A 23,770-nucleotide genomic window follows, 5' to 3' on the forward strand; every position below is an offset into this window, starting at 1 on the left:
GTACCACCGCCATGTTGGGAAGTTGAAGTGGGTGGAGCCAGCAGCCATAGTGCCAGCGTTGTTTCAGGCTTAGAAGGCTTCAATTTAAAACAATAGGCTCAAGCTAATATAAAAAAATAAGCCATGTAAAGATGGCTACCACACAGAGAATCTGGATTATGTTCTCTTTGATATTCGTAACTGAAGAAAAACATTTGATTACAAAAGCTGTTGAGTTATGCCAAAATGTATATTTTAAAGGTACCTTGACTTCAAAATTTGGATGTAAGGATATGTTGCTTTGGAAAGGAGGCTCTGCTTTTGTTTCCACAGAAAGCCAGAGGCTATGGATTTGTTCCAGATTAAGATACATCAGGTTTGACCAGCCAAGACCCCCTGAAAGGTCTCCGCTGACACCATGGCCCAGATGATACAACATCCAGAACCATTTCAAGGCAACTGGCTCAGACGATACACCCTCATGGACTACTCCATAATCCTAAAATATTCTTTGTTTCCCCAGAAGAGACAGTGCCCCCCTCCAGCAGGAAGTAGTAAGAGAAGCTACGCCCAAATTCCCAAATATACCAAGCTGACTTTGGAGATATGTAATGGTTAAAACCTTCCTTTTTAAGAAAAGAAAAGGGGAAGTGCTGTGGGATGGTCTGTATGTCAAATGTGTTGCTGATTGGTCAATGAATAAATCACTGATTGGCAGTAGCCAGGCAGGAAGTATAGGCGGGACTAACAGAGAGGAGAATTGAGAGAACAGGAAGCTGGGTGAGGGAGACACTGCCAGCCGCCATCAGGACAAGGAAGATGTAAAGTACCGGTAAGCCACAAGCCACGTGGCAAGGTATAGATTAATAGAAATGGATTAATTTAAGCTGTAAGAACAGTTAACAAGAAGCCTGCCACGGCCATACAGTTTGTAATCAATATAAGTCTCTGTGTTTACTTAATCGGGTTTGAGCGGCTTGGGACTGGCGGGTGAGAGAGATTTGTCCTGATGTGGGCCAGGCAGGAAAACTTTAGCAACAATATTTTTACATTTTTAAAGTTTAAAATTAAAAAATAATAAACTCTCTAGTTGAGAATTTGAACACTGGAACCAAAGAAACGATTTCAAATCCTGGATTTATCACTTAAAAGTTAGGTGACAGTGTTAGTCCTTCTACTTGCCAAATGGAAGACATGTGACAACCTTCTAATGTTGTAGGGTTTTAAGCCAATCATGAGATGAGTGGTTGTTATAAGTGAGACACTCCAGTAGCCTGCCTTCAGTGATTCAGCATCAGCAGCTTATGTATGCCCCCAACAAGGCAAGGTGCAGCACATTCCCATGTCTCTAGGAGTTGTGTATTTTCCCTCACCCAATGAAAGGGCCTACCATCCCAGGTTGCTCTCTTGCTCTCTCTCTCTCTCTCTCTCTCTCTCTCTCTCTCTCTCTCTCTCTCTCCCTCTCTCTCTCTCTGTTTCTTTTGACTATCTCTCTCTAATTTGTTCTCTCTCTGACTCTTTCTCATTCTCTCTGTATCCAGTCTCTGTCTGTCTCTATCACTCTCTCATGTCCCCACTCCAAGATGGACTTCCACTCCTCCCACCCCAATAAACCTCTTGTATTAGATCTGTTTCATGGTGTGATCTCTTAGCAGCATACCTTGGCCTAGACCTGCCAGAGTAGCCCCACTGAATAATCCTAACAGTGGTTGCTAGAAAAGCCTTTGGCATGCAGCAGGAATTTTAATATGCCACGTCCACTATTAATAGGTGCTCCCACTACTGAACTTAAGCTAAAATTTTACTTCCAGACCCCACCATATCTTACATCTAGATACCCACAGGATACCCTGTCCCATCCCTCTAGGCATTAAAACCTGCACAACATTTCTATTTTCAACAAACATAATGGAGACAAGTAAGAAAGAAGTATTTGAAAATATTTGGGTTTTGATGTCATTGTATACTTGGCCATTTTTCTTGAAACTTAACTCTTTGATATGTAAAAGGAGCTAGATTGCCAGATTCTGTGACAATGGCTGTAGTGGGTAGCCATTCCAGCTTTGATCTGGAAGTTCCAACCCCCATTGAGACTTCGGCAACTGTTACACCTACAAGGTGGGGCCAAGGGAGGCACCTGGAGACCTGAGATCTGGATGGGCTGCGCTCCCACTCTGTTCCGGGACCCTGGACGGTGGAGGTGGGCCAAGCAGAGCTCCAGAGAATGCCACTGGACTGTGATACACCTTCCCCAGACCCCGCGACCTACCTATCCCTTAATTTGTAAGTTACGCCATTAATAAATCTCCTTTTAACTACGTGGAGTGGCCTTAATAATTTCACCAATATCTGGCGCCCAACTTGTCGGGTACAAATTCATGAAAAAGCTACTTGCCTGTGGTCTTGAGGGCCCCGGGTCAGATCTGAGCTACCCTCAGCCGGTTGTGGTGGCGCACGCTGATAGGATTTACTGAAGGAGGAAGAGGCAGGAGGATCCCAAGTTTGAGGCTGGACTAGGAGGTTTGCTAAGGAGAAGCTTCGGCCAAGGCCCAGGCACAAATGGTGGCAGTGGGACCATGGAGGCAGAGGCTGCTGCTCCGAGTTACTGGCTCCTTCTCATCATGTTGGTGACTGTGGTGATGCTGCTACCTGGGACAAAGAGTTTACCGCTACTTATTCGGAGAAGAATTGCCAGGATCATCGTGTTACAAAAAAAATCAGCAAAGGTCAGTTTGGAAAAGTTTGGCAAGACAAATGGTGGGAAGAAATTGCTATGAAGATATTCTCTTCTAGGGAAGAATATTCATGGTTCCAAGAGACAGACGTTTATCAGACTGTGATTACTCCAAACCACAGAGGAGGCACAAAAAAAGAGTCTGCAGGGAACCATGACCACACCTAACAGTGACTTTGAAATCTTCAAAAAGACACATGACTCCACAATGATGATTCCACATGGACTATGATAAAAACCATTAAGCTTATTAACACCAAGGAAAGATCGACTTTGGACTACAAACTAGTCAGGACAATTTTGAGATGGCTAGCTGAGATGATCCAGCCTGACAGACTACTCGAGCAAGGACTTGTGACAAGCCCTGAACTTTCCTATTATGCAGAGACTGGACAAACGATACAAGACTTGACAATTAACCCAAAAAATTTCTTTTCAAGATTCCCTAAAGATATCTTCACCCTGAGAAAGCAAAAAGAAAAAGAGAATATAGATATGAGATAGATCATCGAATCTACTCTGAGAAAAAAAGATAAAGAAATAATAGGATAAATGCATAGATCACTGATTCTACACTGAAAAGAAAAAGGGGAAGATATAAAAATGACAAAAGGTAGACTACTGAATGTATTATGAAAAGAAAAAATACTTTAAAAAAGAAACTACTTGTTTTAAATAAGATAAGTAATGAAATTTTTTTGTCTGAGTTTACCAAATGTTACTGGACTGGATATTGTTATATATTAATGGAGTTTTTTGCCTGAATTTGTCAAATGTTAATGGACTAGACATTGTTAATGTAATCTTGACTTATTGGATATAATTTTTCTTGTATTAGTTATAAGCTTTTTTTAAATTCTAGACAAAAAAGGGGAAATGTGTTAGACAAAAAAGGGGAAATGTGGTGGTATTGTATTCCCCAAAATATTGTGTACCCTAATAAATTTATCTGGGGTCAGAGAACAGACAGCCACTAGATACAGAGGCTAGAAAATGGTGGCACTCACGCCTTTAATCCCAGCATTCCAGAGACAGAAATCCCTCTGGATCTCTGTGAGTTCAAGGCCACATTGGAAACAGCCAAGCATGGTGACTCACGCCTTTAATCCCAGAAAGTGAGCCTTTAATCCCAGGGAGTGGTGGTAGAAGGCAGAAAGATATATAAGGCATGAGGACCAGAAACTACAAGCTTTTAGCTGGCTAAGCTTCAGGCTTTAGAGCAGCAGTTCAGCTGAGAGCCATTGGGTTGAGGACACAGAAGCTTCCAGTCTGAGGAAACAAGACCAGCTGAGGATCTGGCGAGGTGAGATAGCTGTGGCTTGTTCTGTCTCTCTGACCATCCAGCATTTCACCCCAATAACTTGCCTCAGGTTTGATTTTGTTAATAAGACTCTCTAAGATTCATGCAACAAATGGCTCACAAAATTAATTCTGGAATGAAAATTTTACAAATTGAATTCACTCCTGTGGTTCTCAGCTCTGCCTGCACACCAGAGAAACAAGCTTGTAGTGTTATAAAACACTGCCAGACTTGGCCTCCAACCAAGAGTTCCATGTCTAGTGGATGACACGTTTATAAGCTCCCTTGAAGTTTCTGATGGTCAATAGCAGTGAGCACTCTGACCTGATGTCTGAGACAAACAGCTCCAAGTTGTAGAGCAGAGATGATAGGAAATAGTTACAACTTGCACTAGGGGACCAGCAGCCTCTCTCAGGTGTTCCCAATCTGTTCTCAGTCTCCCACAACTTCCCATGTTCTGCTAGTCTGGGTAGTTGGAGCCCATGACAACTTCCTCATTCTAATGGGACTCCACAGCACTTCAAAGGCCATGCAGGGGGTAGGGAAGATAATGAGGAGAGGGAGAAGTAAAGCAAAGGACAGAGAAGTAGAAAGAGGGTGTGAACAAAGCCATATGTATGTTCTGACTGCCAGAAAGCAGTGTGAATGAGTAACAGAGGATTTAGAGAGAACAATGAGACCCAGCCAGCTGTTCAGAGGCCTCCTGTTCACAGCAGCACAAATGATACTGTGTCTGCTTTTGTTTATATATCCTTTAGAGAAAATGACTGCCTAGAATTGTTTTAATTTCCTGCATGTGGTTTTCTCTCTGTGTCTGCACATTACTCGCTGTTATTCCTTCTCCTGTTCTCAGAGACAGGAGGATGTGGCACCTGATACAGACCTGCTGTTTTATGGATTGGCATTAAATTCACCAGACAGACAATCCTTGACAGACAGTAGTACTGACTTTTGAAGTCTGTGACAGTGGCTCACAAAATAAATTCTGTAATGAAACTTTATTCCATCCCCAGGTAGGATGCATCTCTCCATTTATTCTCTTGTCTGAAGTACTTAGAACTCTGTTTCTATTCTTTTAGACTAACCTGCCCATAGTCCTTGAGCTAAATCTATGTCTCACATCAGGCAGAAGCACTTCAAGTAAAGAATTTACTTTATCTGAAGCTCTCAGTACACCTCTGGCATTAAGTAGGCATCTAAATATTTATTACATCTAAAACATTTTTTTAATCTCAGTATTACTTGCTGGTGTCTGATTTCTTCACAGATAGAAAATGAAATCCATTCTGGAAAGGAAGAAAAGCATTAAATGGGGTACTGGCCTTAGAGCCTCTTTAATATTGATGAGTCAGCCTGCCTCCATCTTGGGCTTAAAAGCCATCTTACAGTAAAGACAAACTAGATGCATACCTGTTTATGAGTAAACCTGTTTCTCAAGGATTGGGCTATGCCCTACTTGTAACTTTAACTACAAACAGCTCTGTACTGCCTGTTATAGGAAATGGCAACCATGCCTTTGTTTCAAAAGGTTATTATGGTCACCTGCTGTCCAGATCACTTTTCTCTGACCACCTTACAACCACTTTGTAATCATGTTTTTGCTCCAAAAAGTTGTAATGACCATCTTGCAACCCTACTTTTGTTTCAAAAGGTTGTTATGACTAGCTTGATATGCTCTTGTAACCCTGCCTATTTTGCCTTCCAAATCCCCCATTTGGAAACTCCCTACCCTTGAGCTGTTATCTTCCCCATGTCTAATGATGAGTTCTTGAACCATGCCTTAAGGGAAGGCAGCCCATGTACACAAATAAAAAACTTGTTTTAATTAATTGCTTGCTTTAATTAATTTGGCCATGATGATTTGGGTTGGTGGTCTTTCTCCCTTCATCTTTGGGATTAATGTTTAGATGCCCCAGCGATATCAAGACCCTAACCCAAATTCAGAAATACAGAGGCTGGACCCTTCCCTTCAGCCCTCCAAGACTGAAGAGCTGCTCCCTACAGGCTGCTCCCCTTGGAGACATTCCAAGGCTCTGAGTCATGCCTTCAGTTCAGTGGACTGCCTGAGTAAATTGCTGCATCAAAAAAAGAAAACAGGAAGCACCTTTTTATGGAGACCTCCTCTGGCAAGTCATAGAAACTTTTTCTGTGATATCTGGTTCCATTCTGGTTCTGTGGGATTCCCATTTGAGGATGTTGGGGATTCTGATGAGATCCAACATCGCCCCCCCATCCATGGCAATAAGCAAAATATCACACACTCATCCTGTTACTTGGGAGTTTGGCCAGAGTCACTAGTCCTTTTTCTGACTCACCTTGGGATGCTGGGGACACCATGGTGAGACTGGGATCTGACAAATCAGAGAGGTCTAGCATATGAATGCCCATTGACAGAGTTTCAATGACTAGGCTGCACAAAAGAGCCAAGGAACCCTGAGGACATTCCTTGAGATTGGATAGGACATCAGGCATTACTGGGAGCCTGGGTAGGAATTGGAGAGGCCTGGCCTACCTGAACCAGGGAAACCTGACACTTAGGAAGTCTCTGGTGGGTTCCTGGCACCTGGGTTATACAGGGAAACAGTTGAGAAAAAGCCTCCTATTTGTGTCAAAAACAAAACAAAACTCTTCTTTGGCTGAACTGGTGAATCTCTGAATGACCCCAACTGTTGTTGTCATTGTCCCTGTTGTTGTATTGGCTTTGTTTTTCCTGTCTCCATCTCTGGTACATCTTGTGTTCTGTGTATTGGCTTCATTTTTGCTGTCTCCACTCCTTGTTTGTATTTCTGTGTCCCCATTAATCTTCTCCAGTTACAGGTGGACTTGGGAGCCAGACCAAGCTCTAACTGCCACCAATCCCATGCTGCTAGGCTGGAACAATGCAGACACCCTCTTCCTAGTATGCCACCCTGGGCAGCTTTATGCACTCCCACCCACACCTAGGCCCAAATCTGCTGCTGCCACTTGCTATGGCTACTTGGATAGCCAAGGCTCAGAATTCCTATCTCTGAGCTTTCTGTTCACTGGATTCAGCTTAGAAGGATTCAAATGTCTTTTGTATATGGATAGTGTTGAAATCATGTTTTATGCTGTTCTGCTGCATTGAAAGGCTGGCTCTGGAGTTGGAAAGTTTCTGTCTTACGTTAGGAAACCCACCTGATTTTGTGACAGATGAAAAAGAGCAAGGCAGAAAGGCTAAAAAAATTAGAATATTGGTTTCATGTAACTGTCTAAAACTTTTACTAAGATATAAACTTTATTTCAATATGTGTAAGACTATTATATGAACTTTCTGTATCTCAGGAGTTTGTAAGTTTATTGAATATGGTTAAAAATTTGTAGAATCTGTAACAAAAGTTGACTTAAAGCTTATAACACAAGGTTAATAATTAGAAAGCTACATAGGTAATTTTTTGAGACAGGGTTTCTCTGTGTAGCTTTGCACCTTTCCTGGATCTCACTCTGTAGACCAGGCTGGTAATCTTAAAACAAAGACCTTATCCATCAATGTCTACAGTTCTGGGCAAGTCTCCAAAATGTGCTAACCTTGGTTGTCTTCTAAGTATAGACTTAAAGATGCTTCTCATCACGCTAAAATCATCTCTGTCCAATATACACCCAGCCTTCTGGACCAAAAAACAATATTCATGCCTTTTAACCTAAAGTCATAACTTTTGTAATGACTCAAAGTCATGAGTCTACTCCAGGTGTTTTATGGATTTCAATATAGATTACAAACAATGGTAATATAAAAAAATGGGAGTCAAGAAAATCATAAAACTTAAATCCATCTCTCACAGATCAAATGGACTCTGGATAAGTACTCCTGTCAATTAGCAGCCCAAGCTTCCCTGCCTACTGCCTGTTTCTGAGGTGGAAGATTCAAATATAAGTTTCCTTTAAGTTCTTTAACTTTAACTTTGGTTCCTAGTCTTTATCTGTCTTGGCAGAGTTCCACCATCCAGAAATCAGTCCAGACTACAAACTGCTCCAAAGGTGACCTACAGCATGCCAGCCCCAGATAGTCCTACAAAAATGGGGAGCTCTGGATTTGCTGAAAGCTGATGTAAACCAGTGCAGTCAATGTGACTGCTCCCTGTCTCTTCAGCTGGGTCAGGAAACCAGATGCTTCTGATAAATGTCCCATTGTCCCAATCCCCTCCCTGTCTTTGACAAACATCCCAACCTTCCTGGGCCCTGACAGTGGCCTCACAATTTCAGCAGGAAGTAGTTAAGAAAATACATCGCCCCTTATCCTCAACAGAAGGCTGGAATATTAGATCAAAAGGAAACTCCTTGGCATAGCAGACAAAATGGCTATCTATAATATCTGCTGGCATATCAAGGTTATACAGCCTTAAAAAAATTGTTCTTTCTGTGCTAACCAAAGAGGTATACTTTATTAACAGGCCAAGCATCTTTTGATGTGTTACAAATTTTGTTTCCCAGATAAAGAATAGAATGCTGATACCCTCCCAAGGATTTGACAGGGACACATAAGACAAGCAGAGAATGATGAACAAACCTAACTCCATCTTAGGTATAAAAGCCATCTTATGGTAAAGACAAACTAGATTCATTGCTATTTATGATTAAATCTGTTTCTCAAGGATTGGGCTATGCTCCACCTGTAACTACAAATGGTTCTGTACTGCCTCTTCCAGGAAACAGCAACTTTGTCTTTGTTTCAAAAAATTGTGAGGACTATCTTATAACCCCATCTTTGTTTCAAAAGTTTGTTATGACTAGCTTCTTATGACCACCTTGTTATGTTCTGGGTCTGTAACCCTGTCTATTCTACCTGCCAAATTCCCCATCTGGAAACCCTCTATCCCTGAGCTATAAAATCCCTTATCTCCCCCATGTCCAGTGGTAATCTCTTGAATCCCACCTAAAGAGTGATGCAGCCCATCTACACAAATAGGGGAAAAAAAAGCTTGTTCATGATGATTTGGGTTGGTGGTCTTTCTCTCTGCACCTTTGGGATTAACAATGTAACTGCAAATAACCTACAAGATGCCTCTGAGTTTCCATACTTATCAACTAAGTGGCCTAAATCAGCTTTACAGATGTATCTAGTCCTAGAGATTGAAGTACTACACATAGAGGAAGAATTTAGAAACATGACCCTAGAGAAAAGCAAGTGGACCTTACAAATTCCTTGTAAATTACCTGACTTCTTACATATCTCACCACAACTTTGTATTTTATCCCCTTTTGGAAGACAAAGTAAATAAATGAATAAGCATCAGAGTTTTGATTTGTTGAAGGTCAGATGATTACCACAAATATGCATGAGGCTGGAGCCCACATCTGGAGTCCACAGCCTGCCTTCCCCAGTCTCTGCTCACTACCTCCCTTGGACCAAGCAGAGGATGCTGTCCTGATGGTGCTGCCTAAAGAGTTGGGTTGGGGCTTCATTAAATAGAAAAATAATTTCATCTCCCTTCTCTTCCAGATGACAACAAAATCCAGTTTCTACAGTATGTCTGTTTCATAATCCTCTTATTGCTGTCTGTTATAAAAGCCAGAAATGTTTTTAAAAACTACTTCATTTAAGTTATTGAGAATAATGAATAAAATATCTCCTTACTCTATACAGACTTTGGAACTAGTAGCTTCCTCCCATACAATCTTCCATCCTTCTTCTCCTAAGTACCAAATTTAATCAAATTTATCATCCATCACATGGCTAAATCGATAGCTTCTAACAGCTTTCACTAAAAAAGTGACTTTGAATCATTAAACACTGAAACTTAGAAGAAATATTTAATGAAAACATAATTTACTTGATCATATTCATATTATGAGAATGACTTTCCTTCCAAACCAAAAAAAAGTGTAACCTTGCATGAATATTGTGTACTTTTAAAGTAACTGTCATGTTTTGAATCTGAGATACCTCCCCATAAGGTGATAGATTGAGGTCTTAGTTTCTGACTAATGATGGACTTTGGGAAACAGATTTTCAGGTCTCTGACCTCATCAATGTGCTTATTACTCCTTGGGTAGATTTGTAATACAACAACATTTTGATGGGTGAGTGTAGGAGGTGGGCCTTGCTGGAAGAAGTAGGTGACTGTCAACATGCCCTAGAATGGTGTATCAGTCCCTCATTCTTTCCCCAGGTTATCTCTATTCCACCACACTCTCCTGCCATGATGTTCTGTCTCACCACATCACAGAAATGAAGTCAACCATGAACTAGGCTCTAAAAAAAAGAGGGAAAAGAAATTCTTCCTTTGAAGTTGTTTCCTTAGGTATTTGTCACCGTGAGGAAAAGTCTGACTGACAAAGTCACCATGGACTGTGTAGTGGTTTGAATAGGTATGACCCTCATAGACTCATGTGTTTAAATTCTTGGCCCATAGGGAGTAGCACTAGTAGGAGGTATGACTTTGAAGGAAGTGAAGTCACTGTTGGGGCAGGCTTTGAGATTTCAGAAGTTCAAGCCAGTTTACTTCCTGCTGTCTGGTAAATCAAGATGTATGACTCTCAACTTCTTCTCCAGCATCATATCTGCCTGCATGCAGCCATGCTTCCTGCCAATGATGATAATGGACTAAATCTCTGAAACTATAAGCCAACTTCAACTAAATGTTTTTATTTTTAAGAGTTGCCATGGTGATGGTGTCTCTTCACAGCAATAGAAAACCAATCTAAAATAAAGTTGGTACCAGGGACTGGGATATTTCTGTGATAGGCCTGACCATGCTTTTGTTTACAGGAATTTGGATTTTGGGACTTTAGTTTAGAAAAGCAGTTGAACATTTTAAGTAAGGCTTAATGGGCCATACTAGTAGGAACATGGAAGACAGTGGTACTGAGGGTGATTTGAACTGTGAGGCTTGGCTCAAGAGGTTACAGAGGAGAAGAATATTAATATGTGGCATAGAGATCATTCTTGTAATATTTTGGTGAAGAATGGGGCTGCTTTTTGCCCTTGTCTGAAAAGTCTGCCTAAGGCTAAAGTGAAGAGTTTTACATTAATTGCATTGACATAAGAATCTCAAAACAGCCTAGTGTTGACTCTGTTGTGTGATTTTTAGTGGTCACTGTTATAAAGATCTATAATGAAAAGGAGTAAGCTAAGCAAGGAAAAATACAAAACATACAACTTGAGGAGAAAAGGGGCACCAGGAAGTGGAATAGAACTTAGTTCTATGTTCAAGGAAATAGATTAAAGAAAAGCCTGATATTAAATGGAATAAAGGGGTAATTAGGGCAAGACCCCCACCCAGCTAAGCTTCCAACTTGTAAAAAGGAATTAAAGAACAGATTAGGTCCAGGCATGGTAGTACACATCTTTAATCCTAGCAATCAGGAGACAGAGGCAAATTGATCTCTAAATTCAAGGCTAGCCAGGTCTACAAAGTGAGTTTCAGGACATCCAAGCTTAGACATCAAAGGAAGCTATCAAAAATAGAATGCTGGTAAAGATTTAATTGAAGAAAATGACCATGTTCTAGCCCCAGCAAACAGCAGAACTTGGCAGCTTCAGTCACATGGCTCTAGCTTTAGGTGATATATTGTGTACCCTAATAAAATTTGACTGAAGATCAGAAAACAGAACAAGCCACTAGATTAAACATAGATGCCAGGCAGTGGTGGCACACACACCTTTAATCCTAGCACTCAGGAGGCAGAGATCCATCTGGATCTTTGTAAGTTCAAAGCCACCCTGGACTACATGAGATTGACTCAGTCTAGGAGAGAAAACAGAGTTAGGCAGTGGTGGCACACACCTTTAATCCCAGTACTGGGAAGCACACATGTCTTTAATCCCAGGAAGTGATGGCTGGGAGGAGAAAGGTGCATAAGGCATGAGGAGATAGGAACTAAAGGCTTTTTTTGGCAGAAGCATCCCTTTCAGCTAGAGGCCTTTTTTTGGATAGAGCCTTTCGGGTGAGGACTTAGAGGAATTCAGTCAGAGGATTCATGGAGTTGGTGAGGTGAGACATAGCAGTGGCTTGTTCCTTTGTCTCTCTGCTCTTTCAGCATTTACCCCAATATCTTGCTCCAGATTTTTTTATTATAAGACCTTTAAAAATTTGAACACCAGGGGTTATGAAATCTCCCTCTTAGACTAAGGAAAGCTCTTGAGGCCAGACTTGGGTGTCAGGGATGTCCCTGAACAGAGGCTTAGAGAGTCCATTCCATGAAGTTGTGAAGCTGAAGCCTGGATTGCCTTGGAAACTCCAAGATATTGGAGATGCCAGGGCCATGGGGTACCGTTAACAAGAGAGCTGCAAATAGGGAGTGGACCCAGCCCAAGAGAGAGAAGTGTGCTACAGTCAACAATGCTGAAAGGAGTTGGAGATCTGAAGAGTGCTTTGACATCAGACATAGAAATGCAGACTCTGGAGTTTGCCCAGCTGGTTTTCGGTTTTGCTTTGGTCCCTTTCCTCTCTTTGGAATGGTAATGTATATCATCCTGTGCCATTGTATGTTGGAAGTATATGATCTGCTTTTTGATTTTGATTTTAAAGGGGATTACATTTAAGAGATTTCGAACTTTGGATTTTAAATAAGTTTGGGACTATTATAGACTACGGGCACTTTTGAAGTTGAACTAAATGTATTTTGCATTTGTTATAGCTACAAGCCTTTGGGGGCCAGGGAGTGGAATGTGGTGGTTTGAATAGGAATGGCCCCATAGACTCATGTGTTTGAATGCTTGGTCCATAGGGAGTGGCACTATTAGGAGGTGTGGCCTTTTTGGAGTAGGTGTGGCCTTTCTTAAGAAAGTGTATTACTTTGGGGGGCAGGCTTTGAGGTCTGAGAAGCTCAAGCCAGTTCACTTCTTGCTGCCTGTGGATCAAGATGTAAACCTCTCAGCTCCCTCTCCAGCACCATGTCTGCCTGCACACTGCCATGCTTCTCGCCATGATGACAAGGACTAAATCTCTGAAACTGTAAGCCAGCCCCATTTACACGTTTTCCTGTATAAGTGTTGCCATGATCATGGTGTCTTTTTATAGCAATAGAAACCCAAATTAAGACAGACTGAAAATGTATGTGACTAAGACGTCAAAGTGATTGCTGCCAACTTTGGAAATAAGTTTATATTTTCTGAATCTCAACAGCATCTATATCCATCTGAAAAATATAACCAATGTGCTTATGAATAAAAAATAGTTGACTGCCTGGAAAACAGGACCCCAAGAAAGACACAGGGATCGCCCAGTGACAGAGAAATGGAGTGAGATCTGCATGAACAGCCTGGACATGGGTCGGGGCAGTGAAGGGCGAGGGTCGAGGGAGGGAGAGCTTGGGGGAGCGGGAGATCCCAGCTGGATCAGCAACAGAGAGGGAGAACGGGGAATAGGAGACCATGGTAAATGAAGACAACATGAGAATAGGAAGAAGCAAAGTGCTGGAGAGGCCCACAGAAATCCACAAAGATACCCCCACAACAGACTGCCGGCAATGGTCGAGATACAGCCCGAACTGACCTACTCTGGTGATGGGATGGCCAAACACCCTAATTGTCGTGCTAGAAGCCTCGTCCAACTACTGAGGGATCTGGATGCAGAGAGCCATGACTGGGCCCTGGGTGGATCTCTGGGAGTCCAATTAGCGAGAATGAGGAGGGTTTATATGAGCGAGAGTTGTTGGGACCAGGGTTGGATAAAGCACAGGGACAAATAGCCAGATGGATGGAAGCACATGAACTATGGACCAATGGCTGAGGGGTCCCCACTGGATCGGGCCCTCTGAATGGGTGGGACAGTTGATTGGCTTGATCTGTTTGGGAGGCATCCGGGCAGTGGGACCGGGTCCTGTGCTCATTGCATGGGTTGGCTGTTTGAAGCCTGGGGCCTGTGCAGGATTGCTTGGCTCAGCCTGGGAGGAGGGGACTGGACCTACCTGGACTGGGTCTACCAGGTTGATCTCGGTCTGGGGGGGGGGGGCTTTGCCCTGGAGGAGATGGGAATGGGGGAGGCTGGGGGGAGGGGGGGGACGGGAGGGGGGGAGAGCGGGGGAATCCGTGGCTGATATGTGGAGCTGAATTGTATTGCAAAATGATAAGAAGAAAAAAAAAATACTGATTCACTTCTAGGATCCATCTGTCCTTCTACAATACCTTGTAGATGGATATAAAACTTTACCCTTCAATTAGATGTGTGGATTATATTCCACAATATTTATTCATTGTAATGGTTAAATTTCTTTGTCAATTTCATTATACTAATCAAACTAAAAAAAATAAAATAAAATATATAAACAAATAAAAAAATAAAATAAAATAAAATAAAAAAAATAGTTGACTGCAAAACTGGCTGGGGCAATTGTTAGGAGCCTTGGTTGGCATAGCACAGATATTAAAATTTACTCTGTGTTCAAAGCTGGAGCTAAAGAAGATTTTAAAGCAAGCTCACAGGAATGTATATATGGCATATAGATAGATATAGATCTAATAGATAACAGCAGTGTGGAAAGCCAAATGTGCTTTGGAAAGAAAAGTGGCAAGAGGTCAGAAGAAGATGTGAAATGATGCCAGGAACCTCAGTGATACAGAGTTACCTCTAACCACACTTGTAGATGAGAGGGTGACAAGCTAGATGTGGGCAGCACAGGACACAGTGCCCACAGGTGCTTCTAGATTTGGAAACTTCTGAAGAATAAAATATAAGAACAAAGTAAACAGCAGGTGGGATTTGGAGTTAAACAGTTGGTAATATTGATGTGACTCGTGTGGGTTTATATGAGTTACGTTGGAAATGATAGCGGAACACACAGGTATGTCCTTGAATGTGCCAGAGTGTATGTAAGTCTGATAAGAGGGAGACAAGCTCGTTGTTAGTCAGCAGCAAACTGTAATTATTATGACAGTAGCTTCTAATTCAAGCATTCCCCAGCTCAAATCCACTTACTAACTGGTAAGAGAAAAATTCTGAGCTTTCCAGACAGGAACTTAGTTTCCTCGTTTGAAAATTTGGATTGTTAATTAATAACCATCAGTAGATTATTTCAAGGCATTTAAGATTATTAAAGACTTTATTAACACTATACATAAGATAGTGTCATCAAATTATGGGACTATTACTTTGTAAATCACAAATCACTAGAATGTTAATCTCTTCCCTTAAAATAATATGTTATGACCAACGCAGAACAAAAGAGAAAAGGAAAAGTCAGGAGCCTGGAATGTAGTGCTCAAAGAAGGCAAAAGAGGTTGAGGAGGAAGGAACAGGGCAAGGGAAAGGTAGGGACCTGGGAGTTACCGGAAGAAGAGTTTCAGTAAACAGGAAGTGCTCCAAGAAATGAGATGAAGACACCAGAAAAAATCCTGGTGTAGTGTGCAGACCTTCCAGAGAAAAGAAGGGCAATGACCAAAATTATCTTAGAACAGTAAGAGCGAAGGAGAAGCAGCTTAGAACATAATTAATGGTATTGACACAGCTAAGGAAAAAGTATTGATGCATCTATTTGACAACCCTGGAGCAGTTACAGTCTGCTTGCTGCCAAAGAGTCATGATATTCAATACTGACACAAGACAAAGCATGCTCATGTCTGATGTGGTAGCCAAGACTAAATGGGAGAAAGAGGAGAACTGGAAATCTAGAGAGGGGATAATTTCTGTAACTCACAAACAATCTTGTCAACAGTCATCTGTTTTACTCCAAAGAAAGCAATCCAAAGCTTAAGTCTATTTAAAAAAAAAAAGTTCAAACAGAAGTGTGGAAATGACCCTTTCTACTGGTTCCAGTTTTCCCACAGATGCTGTCATCTTCATTTCTAAAGTCAACTGCAAGCCTGACCTCATCTGTGGTAGCTTCTTGCTGGATTAATTTAGCTGAAAGGGCATTACATTCCCCATGATTTCATTCTCTGTGTAGTTGTGGGTTAGGGTTGGACTTCAGAGACATTTACACAAGATTTCAGTCTTAGAAGTGAAGCTTTCTCAATTCAGCTCTACAGGTCAGTGCAGGGTGCCCAGTGCAGAGATACGGACTCAGAGTACAAGCTCAAGGGAATTGAGAACAGCTCCAAAGTAGTTGCTTATTACTGAGTCAAAATAACTTCACATTAAATCTGTTCAGTCTTTAATAACCTTGACATGCTCATACAGCAACCAAAAGCTTATAAAGATGTGTATGCTAAAGTGGATCTATCATGGACTATCTGTTGAGGTAACCTCTAAGTCCTCCAGAATGGTCCAGAGAAGGGAACATATTCTTCTGTGGCACTGGCAAACATTGGAAAAGTAAATACAATAGCCCACAAAAGCTTTAAGCAGGTATCTTCTAAGGGCTAAAAATAAAAGAAGGAAATACTACCATATAAGTGGGGTTTCTGACTTCACTGCCTTCTATAAGCATCACCTTGGGGGTTATGATTTCGACTTATGAATGGAGATGGTGGGACACAAACATTCTGTTCTTTGCACTCTCTAACATCGTAGTTGATTTCATGCAAACCGTCTAATGAACAGTCCATACCTGAAGTAGCACAAGAAAAGCTGTGTGTGGACTGTCCACTAATTCCTGTTCTTAAGACCAAAGCCTCTTGAAAGAAAGTCAGGGTCTCCTTGAAGAGTTCTCTTACTAGACGAAAGAAATATTCCGTTTCTCTAAAGCCTTAGTTGAGTACCTCTCAGCCTAGGGCAACTCTGCCTCCCAGGGAATAATTGCCAATGTCTGAAGATATTTTACATATCATAACTGTGAATGGGACACTGGCACCCACCGGGGTTGGGATGCTACTAACATTCCACAATGAACAGGGAAGCCCCTACCACAACAAAGAATTGTATATCCCAAAAGTCAAAAGTACTGAGGATGACTAAGAATTTATGTCTTTTTCCAAGGCACCTGCGACCACTGAATTTCTAGCCATTCAGAAATGAGTAAGCATCCCATCTTTGATGATTCAGGACCAAGATGATACGTTAAATTCAGACCTCTCAGTGAGACAGTCACTGTAGTAATGTGACAACGGACCTGCAGTCCCAGAATTCTGAAAAGTTAGCTATAAAAAAAAATACTATGTGATTTCAGACCAGGCAGTGAATAGTGATGCTCGCTTTTAATCCCAGCACTTAGGAGGCAGAGGCAGATGGATCTCTGAGTTCAAGGCCAGCCTGGTCTACAGAGTGAGTTCCAGGACAGCCAGGGCTACACAGAGAAACCCTGTCTTGAAAAACCAAAACCAAACAAATGAAAAAACAAAAACAAAAAACCCACCAAAACATTATATAATTTCAAGAAAGAAAAGCAATCTGAGCTTTAAATGAAATGCAAACTACTAACCATATAACAAACCAAATTTTATTTAAGCTGAAACTATCAAATAATCCCTCATTTAACAAACCATAGCTACTACACCACCAAACAACTTCATCTACCACATCCATTTCTTCACCATTTGCTGTCCCAAATCAGTCCCAAACTCCATCCCTTCTCTGTGTTCCTAATTCTCTTTGACTGATTCCTCTACTTGAAACCATTGCTGCTTCAGGTGGCAGAAAACAACTGGTAGTATTTGATCACAAAAGACAAAGAATTGTGGTGCCCTAAGAGGCAATTTAATAACCTCTTTATTTCCTTCCTTCCATTTTTTTTTCTTTTAGTGTCTCATTATATTATAAGCATGGAACCGGCTACACAGACCAGGCTGGCCTTGAACTTGTGCCACTCCTCCTGCCTCTGTCTACCAAGTGCTGGCATTGCAGGCCTGAATCACTGCCTGGCTATAAGAGAATCTATCTTTACGATGCTGCCACTGCAACTTGATTTTCTTAAAATGCTGCTACTCCTAATAGCCTTGAGCATTCGAGAGCAATGACAAGGATGGAGAAAGGGCACAGTGTGTGAGGCCATTGAAATCTCTTTCCTATCTCCAAAGAAAGCTCAGAAGCACAAGGAAGGAGGAACACCCTGGTCTATTCTGCTCTGCATTATGGGAAACTTATGGGAGGCTTCCTTCCTCTCTGCTATCTCCCTTTGTCCTGACTTCTTCCAAACGCACTCTGAAGGCAGACTCCATAAACAGCAGAATGATCTATTCTTGCCTGAAAGCTAACCACTCATCTACATCCATGTCTACAAAGCTTTTCCAAGCAAGCGCTGGATCTATGCTCCTCGACTAGAACCTAGAAATCTCAGTTCCTAATTTCTCCAGCTGATTCTAAGACTCCAAGGCTGAACACCCTGGCCTAGAGCTGTGCTTCTCAAGTTTGAAAACATCACACACACACACACACACACACACACACACACACACACACACACACACACACACACGAGTCTCATAAACTACTTTCTCACCCGGTAAGTTCACGTCGCTCCTGAAAAGTTGAATTCCCTTCAAGGTGTTGCTGGTGCTGCATATAAAGCCCACCACATGGATAAGGGGAATTAAAATGAGCTAAAATTTCTTACTGTACCTGTAGCTGTGGTTTGCTTCTGCAATCCTTCTTACTCTCTGCCTCAGCTAACTCTCCCTTACCTTGAGAAACAGACTTGTAATTTCTTGCAAGTATATTTCCCCCCTTTATAGTAAATGGTTGGAATTCAAGAACTTCAGCCACCCATCTAAGGACTGCCCAACCAGACCATCAGGACAGACTTGTAGCTAAAAGAACTTGTTCCTGCTAGGAACAAGTCTAGAATAGTCTAAAGAGAAACATCATTTATCCTAATGGGATAAATGCTGTGGGATGTTCTGTATGTCAAGTGTGTTGCTGATTGGTCAATAAATAAAACACTGATTGGCCATTGGCTAGGCAGGAAGTGTAGGAGGGACAAGGAAGAGAATAAAGCTGGGAAGTGAAAGGCTGAGTCAGAGAGACACTGCCAGCTGCCACGATGACAAATAGCATGTGAAGATGCTGGTAAGCCACAAGCCATGTGGCAAGGTATAGATTAATGGAAATGGATTAATTTAAGCTGTAAGAACAGTTAGCAAGAAGCCTGCCACGGCCATACAGTTTGTAACCAATGTAAGTCTCTGTGTTTACTTGGTCGGGTCTGAGCGGCTGTGGGACTGGCAGGTGAGAGAGATTTGCCCTGACCCTGGGCCAGGCAGGAAAACTTTAGCTACAGGTAAAATGCAGTAAGAGTCACTCCCACTATCCCCTTTTGGAGACTGGGTCTTCAAAGTGACATGCTAAAGCCTTATCACAGCACACTCCTCTCTGTGATGTCCCTCTAGAGCAACCATTCCCAGCCTTTTCATTATCAACCCCCTAAGGATTTTATAACCCTAACCACACTCACCATGAAATGTTAATTCCACAGATAAACAATGTATATATTTATATTCTCCTGCTCCATTTAGGCCAACAAACCACTATAGCCCTAAGAATTGCTAGCAAGTCCTGTGTGGGCAATATCACTTTCTCCAGGAATGCATGATCAATATCCATTTGCTCATTCAAACTGTCTGGATTCCTGGCTTGGATCACATACTTGAATGCATTTCTCCATCCTAATGTGGCCAGACCAGTGTGTAAAGTAGAAATGATATTGTCTTTAGAATTAAACACACCAGTTTAAAACTCAGCCTCAGCCACTTATAAATCACTAGACATTAAGTATCTTTATCGCTCTTGCCCTAAGTGTCTCAACTGTAAAAAAGCAATTAAATGATTCATTATCTCTCCCTCTGCCTTTCTCTCTCCCTCCCCACAAAACCACCCTTTCTCTCTATTGGTGCTGGGGATCCAACCAAGCAAGGCACCTCCAGTTGGAGATTATATATGATGCCTTGTGCTAGATAGTACTGGTCAACTTGACACAAACTAGAGTCACTTAAGAAAAGGGGACTTCAACTGCGAATTGTCTCTATCATATTGGTCTGTATCTGTGTCTATGGGGTGTTTTCTTGATCAATGATTGATGTGGGAGGGCCCAGCCCACCATAGGTAGTAACTACTTGTGGGCAAGTGGTCCAGGTTGTATTAAGAAGCAATCTGAACAGGCCACGGAGAACAAACTACTAAGCAGTATTCTTCCATGGTCTCTGCTTCAGTTCCTGCTTCCGGGTTCCTGCCCCAACTTCTGCCAATGATGACCTGGGGCATGGAAGCCAAATCAACCCTTTCCCCTTCAAGTCCCCAAGTTGCTTTTGGTTAGTCTTTTATCACAGCAACAAGGAAGCAAACTAGGGCAGAAATGGGTGCCAGGAACATGTGGTATTTCTGTGGCAGACCTGACCATATTGTTTTAGGGAGGATTTTTGGAATCATTTGGAACTTTGGGCTAGGAATGTTCAGCGCTAAATGAGCTTTTGCTGTGGGAGCTTGAAAAATAAGAATATTGAGAGAAATGCAAACAATAGTTTGTGAATTTCAGAGGGAAGCAAAGATTTCATCCAGGTCATTCCTGTGATATTTGAATTTAAAATCTTTGGAAATGAAGCTTGTGCTTTATTGAGATAATAGGTACTGCTCATCTGGGGCTGAAGAATCAGCTGTGATTAATAACAGACTAGCATCATTAAGGCAAAATCTTTGGAAAAGTATTTCTTCTGGATCAGCACACAGAAGCTGTGGGCCATTGCAGGGCAAGGCTGCACACTCAGCTGGCAGCAGAGCTTGGCAAACACTGTGTAAGAGTATCCCAGGTAGTACTAATGTGAAGGTCATGGAGATCAGCTGAGGCTTGGCATTGTGAGAGGTTAGGAAAGGATATCAGTGAAGGTGCAGCCTCAGTTGCTATGGTGATTCCAGCATATTGGAGATGCCAGGATCATGAGCTGACCACCAAGGACAGCAACAGGTTCAGAGTGGAGTCAACTTGAGCTTACCGAAGAAGCTGTCCATATTGTGGATGGCAAAACTGGAGAAGTGGGACTATCAAACCCCTTTGGTGCCAAGAAGATCAGAAAGGAGCCCCAGACTTGGAAGTTGAACTTTTCACATTGCGATATTGTGGCCTGCCTTGAGTCGATTATAACTGTGCCCTGATTCTTTCTTCTTGGAATAAGAAAGTCTGCAAATTATTTTGAACTTTTATTTGTGCACCTAGCACAGAAATCCTCTAAGTGAGTACTTTGTTGTCTATTCCTCTACTGAAAGTATCAGAAACACCCACCTCTTACAAGCTGTGTTCTCCCTACAGGTGACCTTCCTCTCTTAACTTCCCCTTCCCCTTAAAATGGCAGTAAAAGAACTATCTCTTGGGGCCATTATGAGGTTTGGGACAATTAGGTAATTAGACAGTTTTCAGGGTACCTGACTCCTACAGAACCTCCCTAGTGAGAGACTGACCCAAAGAGCTGGTTGCCTGGCGATGGTGCCTGGGGAACAGATGGCTTCACTGGGAGAATGCTTTCCAGCTCTGTATAAAATTGCAGGATGCAGGAGAGGACCAAATTACATCATACAGTTCAGACTTATGACTAAGAAATTATTAATACTTTCACTGACTTTTAACTCTTTCCTATTAGATCCCACTATCAGACCAATGGCCTCTTAGGATTCTACCCTGTAATAGATCCATGCCAAGGGTCACTCTGAGCTGTGTGTTCCTTTTGGGCATCTTTTGCCCGTGTTAAATCCCCCACCAACACCCATTCCAAAAGTCAGCACCATGACTGAAGACATCAAATCCAAAACCAAGACCTATAGGATTGCCTCCAACATCCTTTGCCTTTCAGAATATTTATTCTTTAATAGACATAAAAATGAAATAAAAAAAAAGGCTTTCTCACTCCCTGAAACACTTATTGGCAGAGAAGTATTGAATATATAGACATGGCAATGTACAAATGGAGATTCTGATCAGGGAGCTTTTCATTCTCAACAAAAATACCCTCATGGATACAAGGACAGCTTCAGGTCTGAAGGAGACTGACCCTTTTGCTAGATGCTTTCCCAACCAGAACCTGACCAGGGACTGACCGCAAGCTGGATTACACCACACAAAGGCAATGACCGTAAAAGAGGGTGGTGTCTCTGTGGAAACATCACCAAGTGCACACAAAGGCAATGACTGTGAAAGAGGGTGGTATGGTGGTATTTTACTTACACTGAAATGTGATTTTAATTGTATGTTAATAAATAAAGTTGCCTGGGGGTCAGAGCTATTAGAGCCATAGCAAGTGCGTGGCGGCGGTGGCACACGCCTTTAAGGACCTGGAGGGCGGTACATACAGGCAGTGACGAGGCAGTCACATGTTTGGGTTTACAACCAATGAGAATGCAGAACAGCTAGACTATATAAAGACAGATCCTCTTGGCTGAAGAGGATCGTTGAATCAGGAAGGGTGAGACTCTTAGCTCTGACCTCTTGGCTTTCTTCTCTGAATCGGCTCTGTGTTTCTTATTTAATAAGACAGTTGATTACATCTACAGGGTGGTGTCTATGGAAAACAGCACCAAGTGTACACAGCCCCATTCTCCATGCAGAGTGCACACAGCCCCATTCCCCAGACAGAGTGCACACAGCTCCACTCCCCAGGCAGAGTGCACACAGCTCCACTCCCCAGGCAGAGTGCACACAGCTCCACTCCCCAGGCAGAGTGCACACAGCTCCACTCCCCAGGCAGAGTGCACACAGCTCCACTCCCCAGGCAGAGTGCACACAGCCCCATTCCCCAGGCAGAGTGCACACAGCTCCATTCCCCATGCAGAGTACACACAGCCCCGTTCCCCATGTAGAGTGCACACAGCTCCACTCCCCAGGCAGAGTGCACACAGCCCCATTACCCAGGCAGAGTGCACACAGCTCCACTCCCCAGGCAGAGTGCACACAGCCCCATTACCCAGGCAGAGTGCACACAGCTCCACTCCCCAGGCAGAGTGCACACAGCTCCACTCCCCAGGCAGAGTGCACACAGCTCCACTCCCCAGGCAGAGTGCACATAGCTCCACTCCCCAGGCAGAGTGCACACAGCTCCACTCCCCAGGCAGAGTGCACACAGCTCCACTCCCCAGGCAGAGTGCACACAGCTCCGTTCCCCAGGCAGAGTGCACACAGCTCCGTTCCCCATGCAGAGTGCACACAGCTCCATTCCCCGTGTCTTGGGTCTCAACCACTAGTCAGAGATGATCTGAACTGGCTCTACCACCTCCCTTCTGTTCTTTTTCCTCGAGGGGTGAAGGGACCTGAGTATATGAAGATGTCCACCCTGGGACTCCAAACCATGTCTTTCACAAGAAATCAATGAAAACTCATTTCTAAAAAAAAATACTACCACATAATAAAATTTACCTTTAAAATATTTAGTATTTCAGCAAATAAAAAATAACCCGGGAAATGAGACACAGACAGGGCCTGCCTGGCACTGGTTTTTCCTGTTTTGTCATCCCAGAGGACTTTCAATTTACAGCCAAGCGTCCCTCCCCACCCCAGCAGATGTGGAAGCACAGTGGTAAACTGCCGAGGAGGTCACAGAACAAAGTTTATGCGGCTCTGCAAATTACCTGGAGTGTGATCCCTCAAAGTGGGAGAGACGGAGGCAGCCATCCCAGCCAGCCGCAGCTTCCCTCGGCTGTCTCTGCCCTTTTGCGCCCTGCTTGTCTGCCAATTTGAATGCAGACTAGACATTTCATCATTTTTTACAAGGCTTTGTGAGAAATGCTATGGACACTGATGCTGCTGCACAGATCCTGGTTCAGACTAGATAGAGTCTGGGGAGGTACGAGAAAAAGATTGAGTTAGTTCTGGGCTTGTCAGACAGGAGTGAGAGTAACCAGAAAAATGGGAGCATTAGCTCATAGACAAAGAACCCCATAGAGCCCCCAAAGACCCTTCCATATTGTATTTGTTTATAAACCTTTTAAGAAATATGCCAATTATTCCCT

The 23,770-nt window shown here is 42.6% G+C and overlaps 1 protein-coding gene across 1 annotated transcript in view; it reads right to left on the reverse strand.

The window, feature by feature from the left end:
* The window catches only part of Asns (asparagine synthetase (glutamine-hydrolyzing)), a 78,072-nt gene extending 54,575 nt beyond the window's left edge, over positions 1-23,497 (reverse strand). Inside the window, exon 1 of the mRNA XM_052720938.1 lies at positions 23,390-23,497. Coding sequence (XP_052576898.1) covers positions 23,390-23,432 — 43 coding nt within the window. The 5' untranslated portion in view covers positions 23,433-23,497. The remainder of the gene's footprint in view (positions 1-23,389) is intronic.
* Between the last annotated feature and the right edge of the window lie 273 nt (positions 23,498-23,770).

This window comes from Peromyscus californicus, unplaced genomic scaffold (genome assembly GCF_007827085.1).
Source record: "Peromyscus californicus insignis strain IS unplaced genomic scaffold, ASM782708v3 Scaffold_6__1_contigs__length_162567912, whole genome shotgun sequence".
Lineage (NCBI taxonomy): Eukaryota > Metazoa > Chordata > Mammalia > Rodentia > Cricetidae > Peromyscus > Peromyscus californicus.